Below are 17,256 nucleotides of genomic sequence, written 5' to 3'. Positions count from 1 at the left end.
CGACCTCACATTGAACTTGCGTTCACGCAACATATGTCATATCGAAAAGCTTGCCAGTCGCATGGCCAGCACGCGAGACACGCTTTCCGCTTCTCGTTCGCCTGACTGCAGCTGTCGTCTGTGGTATGAACCTATTCCAGTCTCCCAGGGCACACATATAAGAGAGCTGTGAATGCTGCGCAGAGCTATGAGCTGCGAAGGACCCAACCAACCTTGTTCCCTCGTCTTTAGGAAGCTTCCAAAGGACTGAGGATGCGGGTAAAGTCTGCGCCGGCTGCTTCCAACTCGTTGCGTAACGAAAGGATGGCGGAGGCAAAGACAAAAAGGGGTATTTCGCTTATCGTGCTCAGCTACTCGACGCCATGCCACCCACAGAGCGTAGTTGCAACAAGCAGCCTGTACTTCCTATTGGGATGCCGAGCAACAATCGGGCAAGACCACCATCGACGGGGTTGCTTCCTTTCTTGCACCAAGCGAGAGTACGCTGTGGTGGTCCGAGCGGCGCAACGTTCCATGTATTGTCATAATATATAGAAATCTACCTTTTTTTGTCATTCTGAGATCACCGCCTGTCTTTCAGTCCGCTCTTGGTGCAGGAAAGGACGGTCGCCACAGTTCGTTCGTTCGGTGCTCATTTTCACATAAGCCAAGGACTCGATCAAGAGCATGACGACGGACAGCACGGGCAAGGTACGCGCCGCCCACCGCCTCCAGCCGCAGGCTCATGTGCTCGCTGCGTAGAAGAAGAAGATTGCGCTCGCTGTCGGTGGTGTCGTCGTCCTCGCCGTCGCAGCGACCGTGATTGCGGTTGTTGCCACCAAGAAGAGCTCGGATAGCTCCAGCACCTCGAGCGACAAGGCGGTGACGCCGGCGCCGACGGCCTACAACAGCAGCGCCCCGGACAACTCGACCATCGACACCGCTCTCTTGCCCAAGAACACGACCGTCGACCCGCTCACGCTCAACCCGACGTCGGACCCGGAGAAGATGACACCGGCGCTGACGATGCAGGCGGTTGGCGATTGGGGCAGCTCGCCTGGCAAGGTCAGCGGCTCGGACGACAACCCGGGCAGTTGCTGCATCGTGTACGGCAAGAAGACCAACCCGTCGACAGCGCGCTACAAGGTCGACTTTTGGGCGCAGGCGTATGTCGCCTCGCTCCAGATGCAGTCGGCGACGCAGCTCAAGCCCATCCGCGTCATTGGCCACGGCGACAACTTTTACTGGGACGGTCTCGGCGGTACCGACAAGGCGTCGCGCTTTGCCAACACGTTTGAAGCCATGTACACGGGCGACCTCAAGGGCGTCAAGTGGGTCAACGTCCTCGGCAACCACGACATTGGTGGCGCCAACTACCTCTGTGGCGCGGCCACAGCGCAGTACACCAAGTGCAGCAGCGCCGACGAGCTTCTCACCAACCTCCGCGCCCGCGCCAAGTACCAAATGGAGTACACGTCACCGGACAACAACCGGTGGCTGCTCAAGGACTTCTACTACGTCGAGTCGGCGAGCGCCGGCGGCGTGACCGTCGACATCTTCAACATTGACACCAACTACGCCGACAACCATGGTGGCATGCAGATCTGCTGCCAGTGCTTCGGCTACGGCGGCGATATTTCCGGTTTCAGTACCAGCCACTGCGACACGGCGCAGCCCGGCCAGCCGCAGTGCGCGGGCGGTGACACAGCCCTCTACAACGCGTGCATCAACGAGATTAACGGGTGGGCGGCCGACAGCATCAAGCAGGCGACGCGGGACATTGCTGCGTCCAAGGCCAACTTCAAGATCATCAACACGCACTACTCGCCGCAACACCACATGAGCCCAGACAAGCAGAAGGCGCTGTTTACGCTCACAAAGGACACCAACGTCCAGCTCTGGATGAACGGCCACACGCACGCCTTCTCGCATGACACGGCGTCGTGGGGCACTCACTTCATCGAGAACGGCGGCGGTGGTGGCATCTACACGCAGTCGGCCAACGCCATGACCAACGCGTACGTCAAGAACGTCTGGGCGGCCGGCGGCAACCCGTACGGGTTCTTTGAGCTCAGCTTCTCGAAGGACTGGCTCAAGGCGCAGTGGGTCACGTTCGATAAGAGCTGGGTCTTTGCTGGCAACAGCCTCGAAGGCACCAAGAAGGGTGGCCTTGCGCGCGGTCACTGCTGGTTCATCCCGAGCGCCGCGTACACGGCCAAGGGTGCGCCTGGCATCGAGTGCAAGAGCTCGATCAACAGCTTCCTCGGCGCCCCCGAGTCATCGAATTCGATCTTTTAAGACCAAGTGCAATGTGATCTGATATCTCAATGACGTTGCGACCTCGGTTGCGTTGAGGAACATGCAGACTCGGCTGCTTGGGCCATTGCAGTGTTGCTCTGTCGATTCGCTTCCTGCAGTGTAAGACTACCGACGATGGTACGAGCTGCTGGCTTATAGGCTGCGACTCGAAGGACATCCAACAGTCGTCCGTGCGTTGGTGTGTTGGCTGCTCGGTGCAGTGGCTGAAGCGCACATTCTTTGTCGGGCTTGTCAGGACGCTGCGCCAGGTCACTCGGCAGGTATTCCACCCAGAGCCCTTATGGACAACATAATGCCATTGTGAATGCAATCAGATCTTAGTTCTGGTACGACCATAAACTTTACGGCCTTGGCTCTGGTGTCATTCTTCGTGGTCTCACGCTCGCAAGGTGATGTCGAAGTGGTTTGCACGGGATTGCTGGATGCGCTGCGATTGGCTAATTTATGGCACATCCGCTTCGAAATCTCGCTTGGAGCGCTCGGATTCGTTCTTTCTCAGCCAATCCACGCTGTAGAAATCCCTTCGATTTTTCGCTCGCTTGCCCCAATATCACAACCGCAATGACCGACCTCGTCACGACCGCCTCCGTGGGCATCGCGCTGGCTGCGCTCGCGATCGCGTACCTCTACCACCGGTACGGCCGCAACGAGCCCTTCGTGCCGGGTCTTGCCTTCCCGCACGAGCTCCACGCGCCGTTCATTGGTGTTGCCAAGCACATGGGCAAGCTCGAGGCGAGTGCCCGCGTCTTCGTCGACGCAGCCGACGCCAATGGCATGGTCTCGTTCAAGCTCATGAGCATGCACGTGATCGCGGTCACCAAGGCCGAGCACGTCCGCGCCGTCGTGTGCTCGTCCAGCTACCGCAAGCCCATGCCGCTCATCCAAAAGCACATTCGCGAGCTCCTCGGGTACAACTCGTTGCCAGTGCTCATGCACGACGAGTGGAAAGTACATCGGCGCGTCTTTGCGAGGGCGTTCCACTGGGAATACCTCGCCGCGATGGTTCCGGCCATGGCTACGGTCGCGGCCGAGGCTGCGAGCGTACTATTGGCCGCGTCCACCACGGACGTCTACCGCGTGCTACAGCTCTCGGCGCTCGACACGATCGCGCTCACCGGCTTCGGCTTCAACGTCCACGCGCTCCGCGACAGCTCGCACCCGATCGCCGAGGCGTTCGAGTTTCTGCTCAGTGAGACAACGCGGCGTTGCTTTGAGGCGCCGCTGCGGCCGACGAGTTACTTTTACTCGATTCCGACGCCCGCGAATCTCCGATACCGCCGCGAAGTCGGCGTTGTCCGCGCCAAGCTCGGTGACATCATCGCAGCGCGCCTGGCCTCGCCAACCAAAGGTCACCCCGACTTGCTCCAGGCGCTATTGGACGCCGCGGCTGCTGAGGACGACCCCATGTCCCCGGACGCACTCGCCGACAATGTGCTTGCCTTCTTCTTTGGCGGCTACGACACGACGAGCACCGGCATGGCGTACACGCTGTACCTGCTGGCGACGCACCCGGAGGTCCAAGCCAAAGCGGTCGCCGAGATCGATACCGTGGTCGGCATGTCGGGCGCCATCACGTACGAAGTGTTGCAGTTGCTGCCGTATCTGAATGCGGTGCTGACCGAGTCGCTGCGGCTCTTCCCGCCAACGCCAGTCACGAGCCGCCACCTCGAGACCGACCTTGTTCTGAGCGGGTACACCATACCGGCGGGCACCATGGCGTACCTTCCGATCTGGTACATCAACCGCTCGACGCTCAACTGGGGCAACGACGCGCTCGACTTCAAGCCCGAGCGACACCTCACCGACCACATGGAGGGCGACGTGGGCGCGAAAGACCGAGCATACCGGTTCATGAGCTTCTCGGGCGGTCCGCGCAACTGCGTCGGCATGCGCTTTGCCGTCCTCGAAGCCACTTGCATGCTCATCGCTGTCCTTCAGACCTGCGTGCTCGCCCGTGCGGAAGGCTCCCCGCCGCTGCAACCCAAGGCGCGTGGGATCGTGCAAAAGCCCGAGCTTGGCGTCTGGCTGCAGCTGTCGCCTCGCTTGCGCCCGCCGCCCGCATAGCCATGCTTACCAGAGCCATCGCAATTAACTCTAGTTGTACAAGTACCTTTTGTATATTCGCTGAAATATACAGAATGTCATTTTGTTAACTTTGTCGATGATCTCAGCGTACTCGAGTGTATCAGAGGGTTAGTCAAAAAGGAATGGCTAGTTGGGTCCGCACCACGTATAGTACATGTTGGCCAGACAATCTTGCTTTGTCCAGTTGTCCCAGCACTGGTTGTTGTGGGGCGCGTAGAAGCAGTTGTTGCACGACCCGCAACCGGCGGGCTTCCCAGCTGGCACCATCGTAGGCACATCGTACTCGCAGCCTGCACGCTGGATATCGCCGAGACTCGGGGCTGCAGCGACGGTCACGAGAGCGAGCACGGTGCGCTTCATGGTGACACGGGTGCGTTGGGCGTGGCGCGTTGTCGTGTGGTGTACACTGCACCAAGTGCAAGCTGGCAGGCGAGCAGATTCGAATATCGTCTTCGGATTCGAAGGACAGAAGACTAGAAGACTAGAACACCAGACCTAGTATTCCAGCACTCGGCTCCAAAGTTCCACCGGCATCTCTCGCACTTGTCTTCGTCTGCCACCGTTTTGCTTTGTATCAACGTATCAGTGTATCAACATGCATTGTGTTTATAGTATAGTACCGCGCAAAACTGATTGCTGTCTTAGCCGAGGGGCGCCCCGAGCGGCGTGTTGATCGAGCTCTTGCACTCGATGCCGGGCGCGCCCTTGGCCGTGTACTCGGCGCTCGGGATGTACCAGCAGTGACCGCGCGCAATGCCGCCCTTCTTGGTGCCTTCGAGGCTGTTGCCAGCAAAGCTCCAGCTCTTATCGAACGTAACAAACTGCGTCTTGAGCCAGTCCTTGGAGAAGCTGAGCTCGAAAAAGCCGTACGGGTTGCCGCCCGCGACCCAGACGTTCTTGACATAGTCGTTCGAGAGCGCGTTACCCGACTTGGTGTAGATGCCACCGCCGCCGCCGTTCTCAATGAAATGCGTGCCCCACGCCGTCGTGTCGTGCGAGAAGGCGTGCGTGTGGCCGTTCATGAAGAGCTGCACGTTGTTCTCCTTGGCGATGTGGAAAATGACCTTTTGCTTGTCCGGGCTCATGTGGTGCTGCGGCGAGTAGTGCGTGTTGATGATCTTGAAGTTGGCCTTGGACGCCTTCAGGTCGCGGTCGAGCTGCTTGAGCGAGTCTTTGCCCCAGCCGTTGATCGTGTCCATGCACGCGTTGTACATCCCGACGTCGCCACCAGCGCACTCGGGCTGGCCCGGCTGCGCATCTTCGCACTTGGAGTTGGCAAAGTTGGGGATCTCGGCGCCATAGCCAAAGCACTGACAGCACACTTGCATCGCGCCATGGTTGTCGGCGTAGTTGGTGTCGATGTTGAAGATATCGACGGTCACGCCGCCAGCGGTCGCCGACTCGACGTAGTAGAAGTCCTTGAGCAACCACCGGTCGTTGTCGGGCGACTTGTACTCCATCTGGTACTGCGCACGGAGCTTGAGGTTCTTGACGAGCTCGTCGCCGCTCTTGCACTTGAGAAACTCGGCCGTCTCGGCGCCGCAGAGGTACGCGGCGCCACCAATGTCGTGGTTACCGAGCACGTTGACCCACTTGATGCCCTTGAGCGCCGGGTCGTTGTAGACACCTTCGAACGTGTTGGCAAAGCGCGACGCCTTGTCGGTACCGCCGAGACCGTCCCAGTAGAAGTTGTCGCCGTGGCCAATGACGCGGATGGGCTTGAGGTCCTTGGCCGACATGGCCATCATGGCAGCGACGTGGTTCTGCGACCAAAAGTCGACCTTGTACCGGTTTTCGCTCGGGTTGGTCTTCTTGCCGTATACGATGCAGCAACTGCCCGGGTTGTCGTCCGAGCCGCTGACCTTGCCGGGCGAGCTGCCCCAGTCGCCAATCGCAAGCATCGTCAGCGCCGGCGTCATCGTCTCGGGGTCGGTCGTCGGGTTGAACTTCTTCATATCGACCGTCTCGTTCTTGGGCATGACCAAGGACGTGTCGATGGACGTATCGCCTGTCGTCGGGACCGGCGTCGTCATGGGCGTCGCCTTGTCACCGCCCGTCGACGTCGACGCGTCGCTCTTCTTTGTGGCGACAACTGCAATCACGGTCGCAGCGACGGCAAGGACAACGACACCGCCGACCGCCATCATAATCTTCTTCTTCTACACAGCGCATGAGCAACATGTAAAAGCAAAGATAGACGCCTACCCGGCCAGCCGACGAGACGGGCTTGCTGCTGTCGAGCACCGCCGTGGGCTCCTGGAGGTAGTCGTCCGGTGACATGGTCATGAGCAAGTGTAGGTCGACCGCGGCGTCGGGTCGAAATGGAAGAATGAAGAGGCTTTGGCCGGTGGCGTCCACGAATGAGCCTGCTGCCACCTCTCCCAGCGTAATGTGCAGGTCGTCAAGATCGTCATGACTTCAAGTTTGTATACGCGCCGGTCTGGCCTTTCTGCAAATTACCAAGTATGTCTCATTTGGCTTCAAAGTCTCAGGTCTGTCTCGATCTTCCACTTTGCCGTTTCCGTGTCGCGGTCGCCACACCGCGACGCGGACGCCATCGACAGTGGGACATCTCGAGGTTGGGTCCATGTCTCCACTTCGATGCGCGCCCTGGAGCTCGCACACCAAGGCGACCAAGAACGTCGCTGGGAAGGTCCTGGGAACTACACTGGCGCTGGCTTTCGACGTGCGCTGAGTGTAACAGCGTGAGTATCGCAGTCGACCGCGACGCTCCGGTGATGAAAAGATCGGACGCGCCTGTCGCAAGACCAAGCGTGCGCTGCCGATAACGTCGTCTTCGATCTTAGAAGCTTAGAGCTTGAAGCTTAGGTGAGTGGGGCGCCAATTGCGCCGTTGACCGAGGACTTGCATTCAACGCCGACTGCACCGAGCGCTGCCGCCTTGGCGTGGGGCACGAACCAGCAGTGGCCGCGCCGGACGCCGCCTTGGGTCGTGCTCTCGAGCGCGTTGCCGCCAAACTGCCACGCTTGGTCGAAAGTGGCAAACTGGACTTTGAGCCAGTCGGCCGAGAAACTGAGCTCCATAAAGCCGTACGGAAACCCGCCGGCCATCCATTGACTACGAGTGGACAGAAGAAGGGTCAGACAACATTCAGGAATGCATGAGGATGGGATTGGCGTACCTCTTGACGTAGTCAGTCGTCGCGCCGTTGGCCGACTTGGTATAGATGCCGCCGCCGCCGCCGTTCTCGAAAAAGTGGGTGCCCCAATTCGCAATGTCGTGGTTGAAGCCGTGCGTGTGGCCGTTGAACCATGCATTGACGCCGTAGTCCTTGCAGAGCTTGTACCACGCCTTCATCTTGGGTTCGCCCATGTGGTAGTGCGGCGAATAATGCGTGTTGATGATCTTGAAGGTAGCGGTCGACGCCTTGAGGTCCCGCGCCGCCTGCGTGTACGAGTCCTGCGCCCACGACTCGATCTTGTCCATACACGCCTTGTACATGTCGGCGTTGCCGCCCGCGCAGCGCGCGTCGCCCGGCAGCACGCTGTCGCACGTCTTGCTCGGCAGCTTGAGCTTGCCCGAATAGCCAAAGCACTGACAGCACACTTGGCGGGCGCCGTGGCTGTCGGCGTGGTTGGTGTCGATGTTGAAGATGTCGACTGAGACACCATCCTTCTCAAACGACTCGACATAGTAGTGGTCCTTGAGCACCCACCTAGTTCATACTAGTCCATGAGATATTCCGAGAGTGCGAAGACGAAGATAGTACCGCTGCTGGTCGGGGCTCACATATTTTTGCTGCAGCGAGAAGCGTTCGTCGAGCGCTGCGAGCAGCTCGGCCGTGCTCGTGCACTCGCGAAACTCATTGTCCTTGTCGCCGCACACGAAGCTCGAGCCGCCAATGTCGTGGTTGCCGGCAACGTTGAGCCACTTGATACCGGCGAGCGACGGCTGGTTGTAGACGTTCTCAAAGGTTTCGGTGAACCGGTACGTCACGTCTTTCGAGCCGACGCCGTTCCAGTACATGTTGTCCCCATGCCCGAGGATCCGAACGGGCTTGAGCTCACTCGCCGACTTGCCGAGGAGCATGGCCACGTGCTTCTGGGACCAAAAGTCGACTTTGAACCGGTCTTCGTTTGGGTTGACGCGGTCGCTGTACAAGATGCAGCAGCTACCAGCGTTCTCGTTCGAGCCGGTGACCTTGCCCGTCGTGCTACCCCAGTCGCCAATCGCAAGCATCGAGAAGGCCATCGTTGCCTTCTCCGGGTCGCTCTTGGGATTGACGTCCACGGTGGTCGGTTTGGGCGTCTTGCGCAAGTCCTCGCCGTTGACGCTCGGCAAGGTCGTGTCGTTCGCCGCTCCTCCACCAATCGCAGCGTCCGAGGCCGTTGCCGGTGGCGCCGACGACGGCGATTTCGAGTAGAGCACGGCAAAGGTCGTCGCAATCGCACCACCGACTACGACGAGGCCGAGGACACTAAAGACGAGCCACTTCCGCTTCCGCTACGATGTCGACTTCAGGTGGTTATTAGCGCGGGGGGCGTACCTGCGGCTGCGGCGACGTCGGCGTATCGAGCACCGCAATGTGGTCGTCCGCAGCGTGGTCCCCGAGATACGAAGGCGACGGCATTGTGTGCGCACCGACGACTGCGTTCAAAAATGACCGCGAACAGCCGCCGCAAAACGCCCAATATTCTCTCAAATTATAGTGTTTCACGCATGGATATGGATACACGAAATTATGCTGGCGACTGACTAATCACATGTACACGGCGGTCGATCTTTCATGTCCGCAGATTCTCGGTCCGATGGGTGCCAACCTGTTCACACGCTAGCTCCGCCGCCATTGCGGTCGCTCTACACTTCTGTACCGATGGCACCGGCATGGCTTCGACATTTGTGCCAACACCGACGGCACCGAACCCCGACCCCTGACCCGGGCTCACGACGATCACCTCCACTGGCAAGATCAGTCATCTCGCCAAAGACCTTCCAGTAGCTGTCACCGCCCGTGCCATCGCAGGCAAGTCGCAGGTCACATCAGATTTGGTCATGGTCTTGGTCGCCGACGTGATACATCAAGAACGACTTGGACACGCTCGTCTGCGGAACCCTGAGGACCCAGCTGTTGCCTCATGAGCTGTTGCCACCTTTGCAGTACAGTAGCTCGCATTGCTTTCGTTATCCTCTCAGCAACTCTTAGTCTTTTCTCAGCTCTGAAATGCTGAGAGTTGCGTTCTCTAGCCACATCCTGGGCCAACCAGCTCCTGGTGGCTGCTCCGTCCAGTTGTCTCGACGGCTTGTGCCGCCCTTGAGCTCCGCCATTGGGGTTTGTAGTCATTGTCGAACAGCTCGACAATGGCCACGAAAGAGAAGTGAACGACATCACATTGAGATATGTTAAAGGACATGCAATTGAAAAGACTATTCGACTACTTGTGGATCAACTGGAGGTGGTGGTAGCCTTGACGGCGCATGAAAGCTTGGGCCGACGCGATCGAGAGCGCAATGCACAAGAGCAATAGCACCCACCCCAGAATCACATTGGTCCACGAGTTGACCGCCAGCAGCGCAGTGTCATCTGCGAGCTGCAGCGTCGTGCGGTCGACCAAGTCGGCGTCGAATGGAATTTGATGCACAACTGACGGCGACGCCATGTTTTTCAAATAGAGCGTCTTGGCGTCGTGATCGCGCACGAGAAGACTTTGCGCCGACGCTTGGATCGTGTACGTCGCGTCAAAGCGGGCGATGGCGCCGGCGACTGCCGAGGGGACACCGGTCGCCGCACTCGCATCGGCTGCTCCCACGCGCACGAGCCGCGTGGCATCGTGTTGGCGGAGCGACTGCGTCGTCTTGGCGTCGCCGACAGCTTGTACGACGCGGGGCGCGTCGAGCACGTGGTTGGTCGCGTTCAGAATAAGGCTGTGGCCTTTGCCATCATGGACCGTGAGGCGCCACGCATGCTGCGCCATGGGCCGGAGGCGGACATGGGCGAGGCCAGCCTGCACGTCGTCGAGCGAGCCAAAGTTGCTCAACACAAACGGCACGAGCGCGGTAATGACGGGACGACCGTCGGCGCCACCGGGCACCGGGATCGATGTGCCCCAGTCAAGAAGAGCCGCAGAGAGGCCTGCTTCGTTGATGCCGTCGAGGATCGTGTTGTGTGCGTGCAGCGCAACGTAGCCGTACTGCGACGTCCACGCAAAGGTCGCGTCGCGAAGCCGCTCGCCGCGGGGTACAATTTCGATCGTTGTGCTCTCGAGATCGATGGGGAAAGTCCGCGCCGAAACGAGGCTTGACGACTGCACGACGACGTCGATGGACGCATGGGAGAGCGATACTACGAGGGCGAAGACGGCGAGGCGCATCGTCGTCGGCAGGAGAGCTCGGCAGGAATGACCAAAGATACGACCTTGCACTTTCCAGCCCGATCAGAAGAAACGCAGCATCGGTGCTCGGTGATTGGCCGAGAGTATCGGCCTATCGTCGGACGCAGCCGCCCAGGCCCGGTGGCGCCGTTTGTTCACTTGAGTCGAAAGGTCTTCGTACCGGCAGTAGGGACGCTCGCACTGCTACGGCTTGATGCACCAATGCGACTGCTGCCTGCGCTGCCAAAGGAAGAGGGTGCAAAAATGGAAGCGCCTATCAATGCGTCGAACCACCCAAGTGCAAGGTCAGGCCATATCCTAATTAGGGCGATTGCTTTCGGTCATCATGCTTCCTCCTAAATAGGATATATTTAGGAGGATGACGCAAAGTATGATGACCGATTTAGAAATCGGTTCAGTCCTACCGGAAGGCGAGACCGGGAAAAGGAAGCCAGGCATTCTTTTGTATGGGCACTCGTTGCAGGGACAACGTGTACACGCTGCGACTACTCCTACTAGTAATATAGTGGACTAGTGGACTAGGCGATAAAGAACTCATATTACTTGATTTTGTTGGGAATTATCGGGCGGGGGCGCCGATGGCGCCGTTGATGGAGCTCTTGCACTCGACACCCTGGGAGCCGGGGGCAATGAACTGACCACTCGGAATGAACCAGCAGTGCCCACGCGCGACGCCACCCTTGACGGTCGCCGTGAGGTCGTTGCCGGCAAAGACCCAGCTTTTGTCGAACGTCGCAAACTGCACCTTGAGCCACTCCTTGGAGAAGCTGAGCTCCATAAAGCCGTACGGGTTGCCGCCGGCCGTCCAAACACTACAAGATATGAGCACACGAAGCGGACATCGCAGCACGTACTTCTTGACGATTGCGTCCGAGCCCGAGTTGGACGCCTTCGTGACGATACCGCCGCCACCGCCGTTCTCGACGAGGTGCGTACCAAAGGTGCTGATGCCGTGGTCAAAGCCGTGCGTGTGGCCGTTGATCCAGAGACTGGCGTTGCCGGCCTTGAGCACATCGTACCTAGTTTAACAAATGAGATTCCATAAAAATGGAAAATATTGTCGGTGGTACCATTTCTGGGCGCGCTGGGGGTTCATGTGGTACTGCGGGCTAAAGTGGGTGTTGACAACCTTGAACGTCGCTTTGGACGCCTTCATGTCCTTGAGCGCTTGCGTGAGCGAGTCTTGGGCCCAGCCTTCGAGCGTCTCCATGCACGTGTTGTACATCTCGGCGCTGCCACCGGCACACATTTTGCTGCCGACTTTGACGTCGTCGCACTTGGTGCTGTCATAGTCGTACTTGTACGAGTACCCAAAGCACTGGCAGCACACTTGGGACGCGCCGTGGTTGTCGGCGTGGTTGGTGTCGACGTTGAAAATGTCGACCGAGACACCGTTCTTGGAGACCGAGTGCACGAAATAGTGGTCCTTGAGAAGCCACCTGATCATACACATACGATGGTCAATATTGTCCTCAAAATATTGATGCAAAGACATTGTCGTACCGGTTGTTGTTGGGGCTCACATAGTTTTTTTGCAAATCAAAGCGCTCCTTGAGGTACTTGGACATCATGGCCGTGTCTTCGCACTCGAAAAAGTTGTCGTCCTTGTCCCAGCCGTCGCCGCAGATAAAGTGGGCGCCGCCAATGTCGTGGTTGCCGACGACGTTGACCCACGGCACGGCCATGAGCGCCGGGTCGTTGTACGTGTCTTCAAACGTGTCTTGGAAGCGGTACTTGTAGTTGTTCTTCGCAATCCCGTTCCAGTAAAAGTTATCGCCGTGGCTCAGGACCGCGAGCGGCTTGAGCTCCTTCGCCGACATGCCCATGAGCGCGGCCACGTGCTTCTGCGCCCAAAAGTCGACCTTGAAGCGTGCAGTCTCGGGCTGGATCTTGTTCTTGTACCAGATGCAGCAACTGCCAGCGTTCTCGTTGGAGCCGCTGACTTTGAGGGCGGAGCCGCCCCAATCGCCGATCGCGAGCAGCGTCAGTGCCACGGGCGCGGTCTCCGGGTCCGTCGTCGGCTTGAGCGCGAGCTTCCCGGTCGAAGGGTCAACGACCGGCTTGTCGGGCGTCGAGGTGCCGCCACCGCCGCCATTAGCGTTGGCGCCACCGCCGTTTGTGGTGCTACCGCTGGTCTTGTTGCCGCTGTCGTTGGCCGACGTCGACGACTCGGTCGTGCCGTTCTTCATGAGCACCATGGTCGTGACCGCGATGGCGCCGAGGACAACAAAGACACCCATCGCGCCAAAGATAACGAGGCGGCGCCGCTACATAGGCGTCGCATGAGCCGTCATTCATTGACCATGGCGGCGTACCCGGGCCGTGTGCGCCTCCTTTTGCGATGGCAGCTCGTCGAGCACGGCGATGCTGTCTTCGTAGCTCATCCGATGCAAGTTGTAGTCTGAACGTCGGCTTGGCATGGCGATCGTCGCTGGCGTGCTCAGAGGATGGAGATGGAGAAGGCTGCGATATGACGAGGTACGGCTCTCGTCTGGCTTATGACGTCGGCGGCGCAGAAACACTTGTCCACAGGCAAGCCAGCGTCGTCGTAACGACCATGTGTCACATCCGACAAAGGGCAATCTCGCACCTGGATACATTCAGTTCGGTGCTGTATATTCGATATTAGGGGCGGATAGTCGGATAATCGGTGCGCTTTTGCCGGACAGGCCAGCCCAGATGCTCACTGTCCTCTAGGGTGTAGCGACGCTTTCGCCGGCGTCAAGATCATTCAACCATGGTGATGGTCTGCGTGCTTAGTGGAGCACTTGAGGCGCGAGGCTCACAGGACGACCATTGCTAGCACAATACGCTCGTAGCGCTCGCTTCTTGCTGCTTTTGTTAGTCGATTGTTTATATACTGGGAAGAGATACGGTGCAATCTGATGGCACCCAACGGCGTGACGACAACAACCTTGTCATGGGAGAGCTGCGAGCGCAGGTGAAGCAAGAAGCCGAGGGAAGCCAAGCGACCAGCGATATATACTATACTGGGCTTTTAGAAGTAAGGTCTTGGTGCTTGGAAATATCACGTACGCGGGATTGCACATGCCAACAAAATTTGATGTCATTACGTTAGCAGTCGCGGCCGCCTTGGTAACGTACGCAGTCACGCGCCTTGCCCCGAGCTCTTGCCCCGGCCTTGCCACTTGAGTGGTGTGGGTACGCCGGCGCAACAACACTACGCAGCTGATGTTTCCACGACAAAAGCAGCCAACGGAAGCCCGTGCGCGGCTATGTATACCGGGTGCAACGTGCGCCGTTCAAGGTCACTCTGCACGCATCTCGAAGCGCCCGAAGCATCATTGCGCCAGCGTTCTTGGCTGCGGTTCCCAACCTATCTATCCTTCCTGATGGATGGAGGTTCTGATGGGTGGCTTGGTCTGGAATCAAGCAGCTCACGTCTCCGCAAAAGCATCGGGTTCTTGGCATTGGGAGCGTCGACTGGTCACGAGCGAATCATGGGCGTCGTTGGCGCTTCTCGGTCCACTCGTCCAGTCCACCTGCGAATCGTATTGGTGCATGATCGAGTGCTTTCTGCCATAAACTCCTTTGGGTCGGATAGGACCTGTGCCAGAGAGCACTTGCATGGCGTCCGACGGCTGTCGGTAGTCATACCACCATGGTGCACGAGCAAACAGAGCCTGGCCATGGCCTTCCCTCTTGGCCAAGTACGATTCCAGTCATCATTGACAACCCGGGCTTGCCATCCTGTACGCGCCTGCACGCGGCTGAGACTCTTGCTTATATCACTACGACGACGCGCAAGGGAATTTGTTGCAAGTTCCCTTGACCACGTGCAAACTCGGAGCCGACTCGTTGCCAGGCGTGTCGTTGCCGCAGGCCTCGCGGTTCGAGGCAAGATGGTCCTCGGCGTCGGTTGCGAGACAAGTTGTACATCCGGTGGTGGCTGTATCGCGTCCATTCCACCAGTGGAAATGCACAGATTTGTCTATAGTAGGCTTATTGGCACATCGCCACGAACGTGTGGTGAGGAGGAGGCGGAGGGGGATGCGTCTGCGCGCGGCAAAGTGCTGGGTGATAGGCCTCCGTGAAGGTGCTCAAGGTGCAGCTCCTCGCACTGACAGCACACATTTCAGTTAGCTATCTCGGTTCCATAGCTCTTTCTCTTATCGTAGTGCTATATATTAGTTTGCAATTGCTAGGACGTACTATTATTTGCAAGGTGTTGGAGAATATTGCAGTTGAGACCTCTTGCCCTCAAGGGAAAGATCCTAATTAGGCCTCGACGTTTCTAGGATACCACTTGGATCCCACCGTGGGTTGGTTGTCATATTGAAGTATGTAATAAGCCAATATATTCTATTTGACAGGTCTTTTATAGGCTATATAATACGAAATCTGAATTCAAATCTTGCAATGTGGAAGGGTATTCATTATGAAGGGTTTGCACCAGACCTGGCGCCGCTGGCGTCGCCTTCGCACATCGCAAAAGCGCTCTTGGCCGCGACAATGGCTTCCGTGCAGGTGCGCGCCTCCTCGTCTCCTAGTTCTAGAAGGCGTATGCATAGACTCCGACAAGACAGACGCCCGAGAACCTCGAATCCGCCGGCTTGCTCAGTGGCACAACCGCGGTACGCCACACGAGCTCCACGAAGCACGCGTCACAATCGTGCGTAGACCACCAAGCGGCGCAACCTCGTGTTTGGCGCACTCGGTGGCGTCGCCCTCGTCGCCATTGCCGTCACGGCGGCGTCGATCTTTGTCAACGGCGAGAACGCGAGTACGGCGGATGCGTCGGTCGCGTCGGGCGGCAACGCCACGTCGACGTCAACGGCGGCGCCGGCGAGTGGTGTCACGGCGTCGGTGACGTCGACGAGCAACGGCATCCCGATGCCGGACCCGGAGACGCAGTCGCCGGCGGTGACGATGCTCGCGATTGGCGACTGGGGCAGCACGACGGGCAAGGCCAACGGCAACCCCGGCTCGTGCTGCGTGTTGTACAACGGCGCGGTTGACACGCGCAACCCGCGCTACAAGGTCGACTACTACGCGCAGCAGTACGTGTCAACGCTCCTCGCGCAGTCGGCCACCGAGCTCCAGCCCGTGCGCATCATCGGGCACGGCGACAACATGTACTGGGACGGAGTTGGCACCAAAGATGTCGGGTATCGATTCCAGACGACGTTTGAAGATAAGTACAACCAGCCGTCGCTCGCCAACATCAAGTGGATCAACGTCGTTGGCAACCACGACATTGGCGGCTCGGGCTTCATCTGCGGCGACGAGGACAACAAGTTCCGCGAGTGCGTCGACTCGGCCGACCTCGTCAAGAACCTCAACGAGCGCTTCGACTTGCAAAAGGCGTACGTGAGCCCGAATGGCAACCGGTACAGTTCGACGTGTGTATTCGCTGCCGAGGCTAAGGACATGTGTCTAGGTGGTCGCTCCAGGACCACTACTACGTCGAGCGCGTCACCAAGAACGGCGTCTCGATCGACATCTTCAACTTGGATACCAACTACGCCGACAGCCACGGCGCCAACGAGATCTGCTGCCAGTGCTACGGGTACGCGGCCAAGCTCAAGCTGCCGGGCACTGTGTGCGACAACGTGAACGTCGGGCAGCCGGCGTGCGCCGGTGGCAGCGCCGACATGTACAAGTCGTGCATGAAGGTGCTCAACGATTGGTCCGAAGACTCGCTCACGCAGGCCAAGCGGGACATTGCCGCGTCGACGGCCGACTTTAAGATCATCAACACGCACTACTCGCCGCAGTACCACATGAACCCGATGAAGATGCAAGTGTGGTTCGACCTCTGCAAGTCCACGAACGTCCAAGCCTGGTTCAACGGCCACACGCACGGCTTCAACCACGATGTGTCGACGTGGGGCACGCACTTTTTTGAGAACGGCGCCGGCGGTGGCATCATCTCGCAGTCGCCTTCCGCCAGCGTCGTCGCCAACGTCACCACGTACACCCTCCCGTACTAGGATACCTCTCATCGAGTTATTGTGTAGGCAATGGCTTGCGACGGGCACGCCGTATGGCTTTATGGAGCTCAGCTTCACCAAGGAGTGGCTCAAGGTCCAGTTTGTGACCTTTGGGAAGGACTGGGTCTTTGGCGGCATGGACCTCAGCAAGACCGTGCAGGGCGGCCTCGCGCGCGGCCACTGCTACTACGTGCCGAACGCCGCCGCCATGGCCAGTGGCGCCCAAGGCATCAAGTGCAAGTCGTCGGTTGATGGCGGTATCGGCGCGCCCTTGTAAGCGATGCAAGAGCAGCACCCCTGTTTTGAATCTACACACTTTTGTCTTGTGGTCTTTTAAGCTCCGCGTCCATGCACATCATTGAAACCCTAGCCCTCTTCCAACCCGAACCCTACCTTGTCAGGCTCTCCTTAGCCCCTTTGACTCTGTCCTACAGCGCCTCGCCGCCAGCCTGACTCGATCTTTGAGCTAGAGGCCAACAATCCTGGTCTGGGGAATTCAGATGTGGCACGACCACAATCCGCACGTGGAGCGAGCACCAGACTGCAACAGCTGCCTACCTGGCACTGCA

The 17,256-nt window shown here is 58.7% G+C and overlaps 7 protein-coding genes across 8 annotated transcripts; 3 read left to right on the top strand and 4 right to left on the bottom strand.

Moving 5' to 3' along the window:
• The first annotated feature begins 603 nt into the window (after positions 1 to 603).
• On the top strand, positions 604 to 2,307 carry SDRG_16252 (hypothetical protein). The gene is made up of 2 exons (XM_008622453.1): positions 604 to 690; positions 742 to 2,307. The coding sequence occupies exons 1-2, from the start codon at positions 667 to 669 to the stop codon at positions 2,275 to 2,277; spliced, it is 1,560 nt and encodes a 519-aa protein (XP_008620675.1). The 5' UTR covers positions 604 to 666; the 3' UTR covers positions 2,278 to 2,307.
• Positions 2,308 to 2,849: 542 nt separating this feature from the next.
• On the top strand, positions 2,850 to 4,428 carry SDRG_16251 (hypothetical protein). The gene has a single exon (XM_008622452.1). The coding sequence runs from the start codon at positions 2,860 to 2,862 to the stop codon at positions 4,360 to 4,362; it is 1,503 nt and encodes a 500-aa protein (XP_008620674.1). The 5' UTR covers positions 2,850 to 2,859; the 3' UTR covers positions 4,363 to 4,428.
• Positions 4,429 to 4,957: 529 nt separating this feature from the next.
• SDRG_16250 (hypothetical protein) lies at positions 4,958 to 6,767 on the bottom strand. The gene is made up of 2 exons (XM_008622451.1): positions 6,589 to 6,767; positions 4,958 to 6,542 (listed from the first exon to the last, which is right to left on the bottom strand). The coding sequence occupies exons 1-2, from the start codon at positions 6,667 to 6,669 to the stop codon at positions 5,025 to 5,027; spliced, it is 1,599 nt and encodes a 532-aa protein (XP_008620673.1). The 5' UTR covers positions 6,670 to 6,767; the 3' UTR covers positions 4,958 to 5,024.
• A 27-nt stretch (positions 6,768 to 6,794) lies between these two features.
• Positions 6,795 to 8,999, bottom strand: SDRG_16249 (hypothetical protein). Its single transcript, XM_008622450.1, has 4 exons — positions 8,891 to 8,999; positions 8,114 to 8,847; positions 7,526 to 8,059; positions 6,795 to 7,461 (listed from the first exon to the last, which is right to left on the bottom strand). Exons 1-4 carry the CDS (start codon positions 8,972 to 8,974, stop codon positions 7,209 to 7,211), a joined length of 1,605 nt encoding a protein of 534 aa, XP_008620672.1. The 5' UTR covers positions 8,975 to 8,999; the 3' UTR covers positions 6,795 to 7,208.
• Positions 9,000 to 9,713: 714 nt separating this feature from the next.
• Positions 9,714 to 10,967, bottom strand: SDRG_16248 (hypothetical protein). Its single transcript, XM_008622449.1, has one exon. It carries the CDS (start codon positions 10,710 to 10,712, stop codon positions 9,777 to 9,779), a length of 936 nt encoding a protein of 311 aa, XP_008620671.1. The 5' UTR covers positions 10,713 to 10,967; the 3' UTR covers positions 9,714 to 9,776.
• A 282-nt stretch (positions 10,968 to 11,249) lies between these two features.
• SDRG_16247 lies at positions 11,250 to 13,282 on the bottom strand. Of its 2 annotated transcripts, XM_008622448.1 has the most exons (5): positions 13,049 to 13,282; positions 12,237 to 13,000; positions 11,804 to 12,172; positions 11,588 to 11,752; positions 11,250 to 11,545 (listed from the first exon to the last, which is right to left on the bottom strand). In XM_008622448.1, exons 1-5 carry the CDS (start codon positions 13,151 to 13,153, stop codon positions 11,293 to 11,295), a joined length of 1,656 nt encoding a protein of 551 aa, XP_008620670.1. In that variant the 5' UTR covers positions 13,154 to 13,282; the 3' UTR covers positions 11,250 to 11,292. The 2 variants fall into 2 exon arrangements, with proteins under 2 accessions (XP_008620670.1, XP_008620669.1); XM_008622447.1 differs by having other exon boundaries at positions 11,250 to 11,752.
• Positions 13,283 to 15,151: 1,869 nt separating this feature from the next.
• SDRG_16246 (hypothetical protein) lies at positions 15,152 to 17,056 on the top strand. Its single transcript, XM_008622446.1, has 5 exons — positions 15,152 to 15,221; positions 15,266 to 15,328; positions 15,375 to 16,084; positions 16,135 to 16,668; positions 16,715 to 17,056. The coding sequence occupies exons 1-5, from the start codon at positions 15,207 to 15,209 to the stop codon at positions 16,962 to 16,964; spliced, it is 1,572 nt and encodes a 523-aa protein (XP_008620668.1). The 5' UTR covers positions 15,152 to 15,206; the 3' UTR covers positions 16,965 to 17,056.
• Positions 17,057 to 17,256: the final 200 nt, after the last annotated feature.

This window comes from Saprolegnia diclina (assembly GCF_000281045.1).
Source record: "Saprolegnia diclina VS20 unplaced genomic scaffold supercont1.121, whole genome shotgun sequence".
NCBI lineage: Eukaryota > Oomycota > Saprolegniomycetes > Saprolegniales > Saprolegniaceae > Saprolegnia > Saprolegnia diclina.
This window is presented reverse-complemented; position numbering and strand designations above follow the sequence as displayed.

What these genes read in the sequence shown, in the direction of transcription:
- SDRG_16252 (XM_008622453.1), top strand. Translation starts at nt 667, where the DNA reads ATGACGACGGACAGCACGGGCAAG. An exon ending in CGACGGACAGCACGGGCAAG is followed by an intron (nt 691 to 741) that starts GTACGCGCCGCC and finishes CTCGCTGCGTAG; the next exon opens with AAGAAGAAGATTGCGCTCGC.
- SDRG_16247 (XM_008622447.1), bottom strand. Translation starts at nt 13,153, where the DNA reads ATGCCAAGCCGACGTTCAGACTACAACTTGCATCGGATGAGCTACGAA. An exon ending in AGGAGGCGCACACGGCCCGG is followed by an intron (nt 13,001 to 13,048) that starts GTACGCCGCCAT and finishes ACGCCTATGTAG; the next exon opens with CGGCGCCGCCTCGTTATCTT. An exon ending in CCCCAGCGCGCCCAGAAATG is followed by an intron (nt 11,753 to 11,803) that starts GTACCACCGACA and finishes TTGTTAAACTAG; the next exon opens with GTACGATGTGCTCAAGGCCG.
- SDRG_16250 (XM_008622451.1), bottom strand. Translation starts at nt 6,669, where the DNA reads ATGACCATGTCACCGGACGACTACCTCCAGGAGCCCACGGCGGTGCTC. An exon ending in CCGTCTCGTCGGCTGGCCGG is followed by an intron (nt 6,543 to 6,588) that starts GTAGGCGTCTAT and finishes TGCGCTGTGTAG; the next exon opens with AAGAAGAAGATTATGATGGC.
- SDRG_16248 (XM_008622449.1), bottom strand. Translation starts at nt 10,712, where the DNA reads ATGCGCCTCGCCGTCTTCGCCCTCGTAGTATCGCTCTCCCATGCGTCC.
- SDRG_16246 (XM_008622446.1), top strand. An exon ending in TGCTCAGTGGCACAACCGCG is followed by an intron (nt 15,329 to 15,374) that starts GTACGCCACACG and finishes AATCGTGCGTAG; the next exon opens with ACCACCAAGCGGCGCAACCT. An exon ending in GTGAGCCCGAATGGCAACCG is followed by an intron (nt 16,085 to 16,134) that starts GTACAGTTCGAC and finishes ACATGTGTCTAG; the next exon opens with GTGGTCGCTCCAGGACCACT.
- SDRG_16249 (XM_008622450.1), bottom strand. Translation starts at nt 8,974, where the DNA reads ATGCCGTCGCCTTCGTATCTCGGGGACCACGCTGCGGACGACCACATT. An exon ending in CGACGTCGCCGCAGCCGCAG is followed by an intron (nt 8,848 to 8,890) that starts GTACGCCCCCCG and finishes TCGACATCGTAG; the next exon opens with CGGAAGCGGAAGTGGCTCGT. An exon ending in GTGAGCCCCGACCAGCAGCG is followed by an intron (nt 8,060 to 8,113) that starts GTACTATCTTCG and finishes AGTATGAACTAG; the next exon opens with GTGGGTGCTCAAGGACCACT.
- SDRG_16251 (XM_008622452.1), top strand. Translation starts at nt 2,860, where the DNA reads ATGACCGACCTCGTCACGACCGCCTCCGTGGGCATCGCGCTGGCTGCG.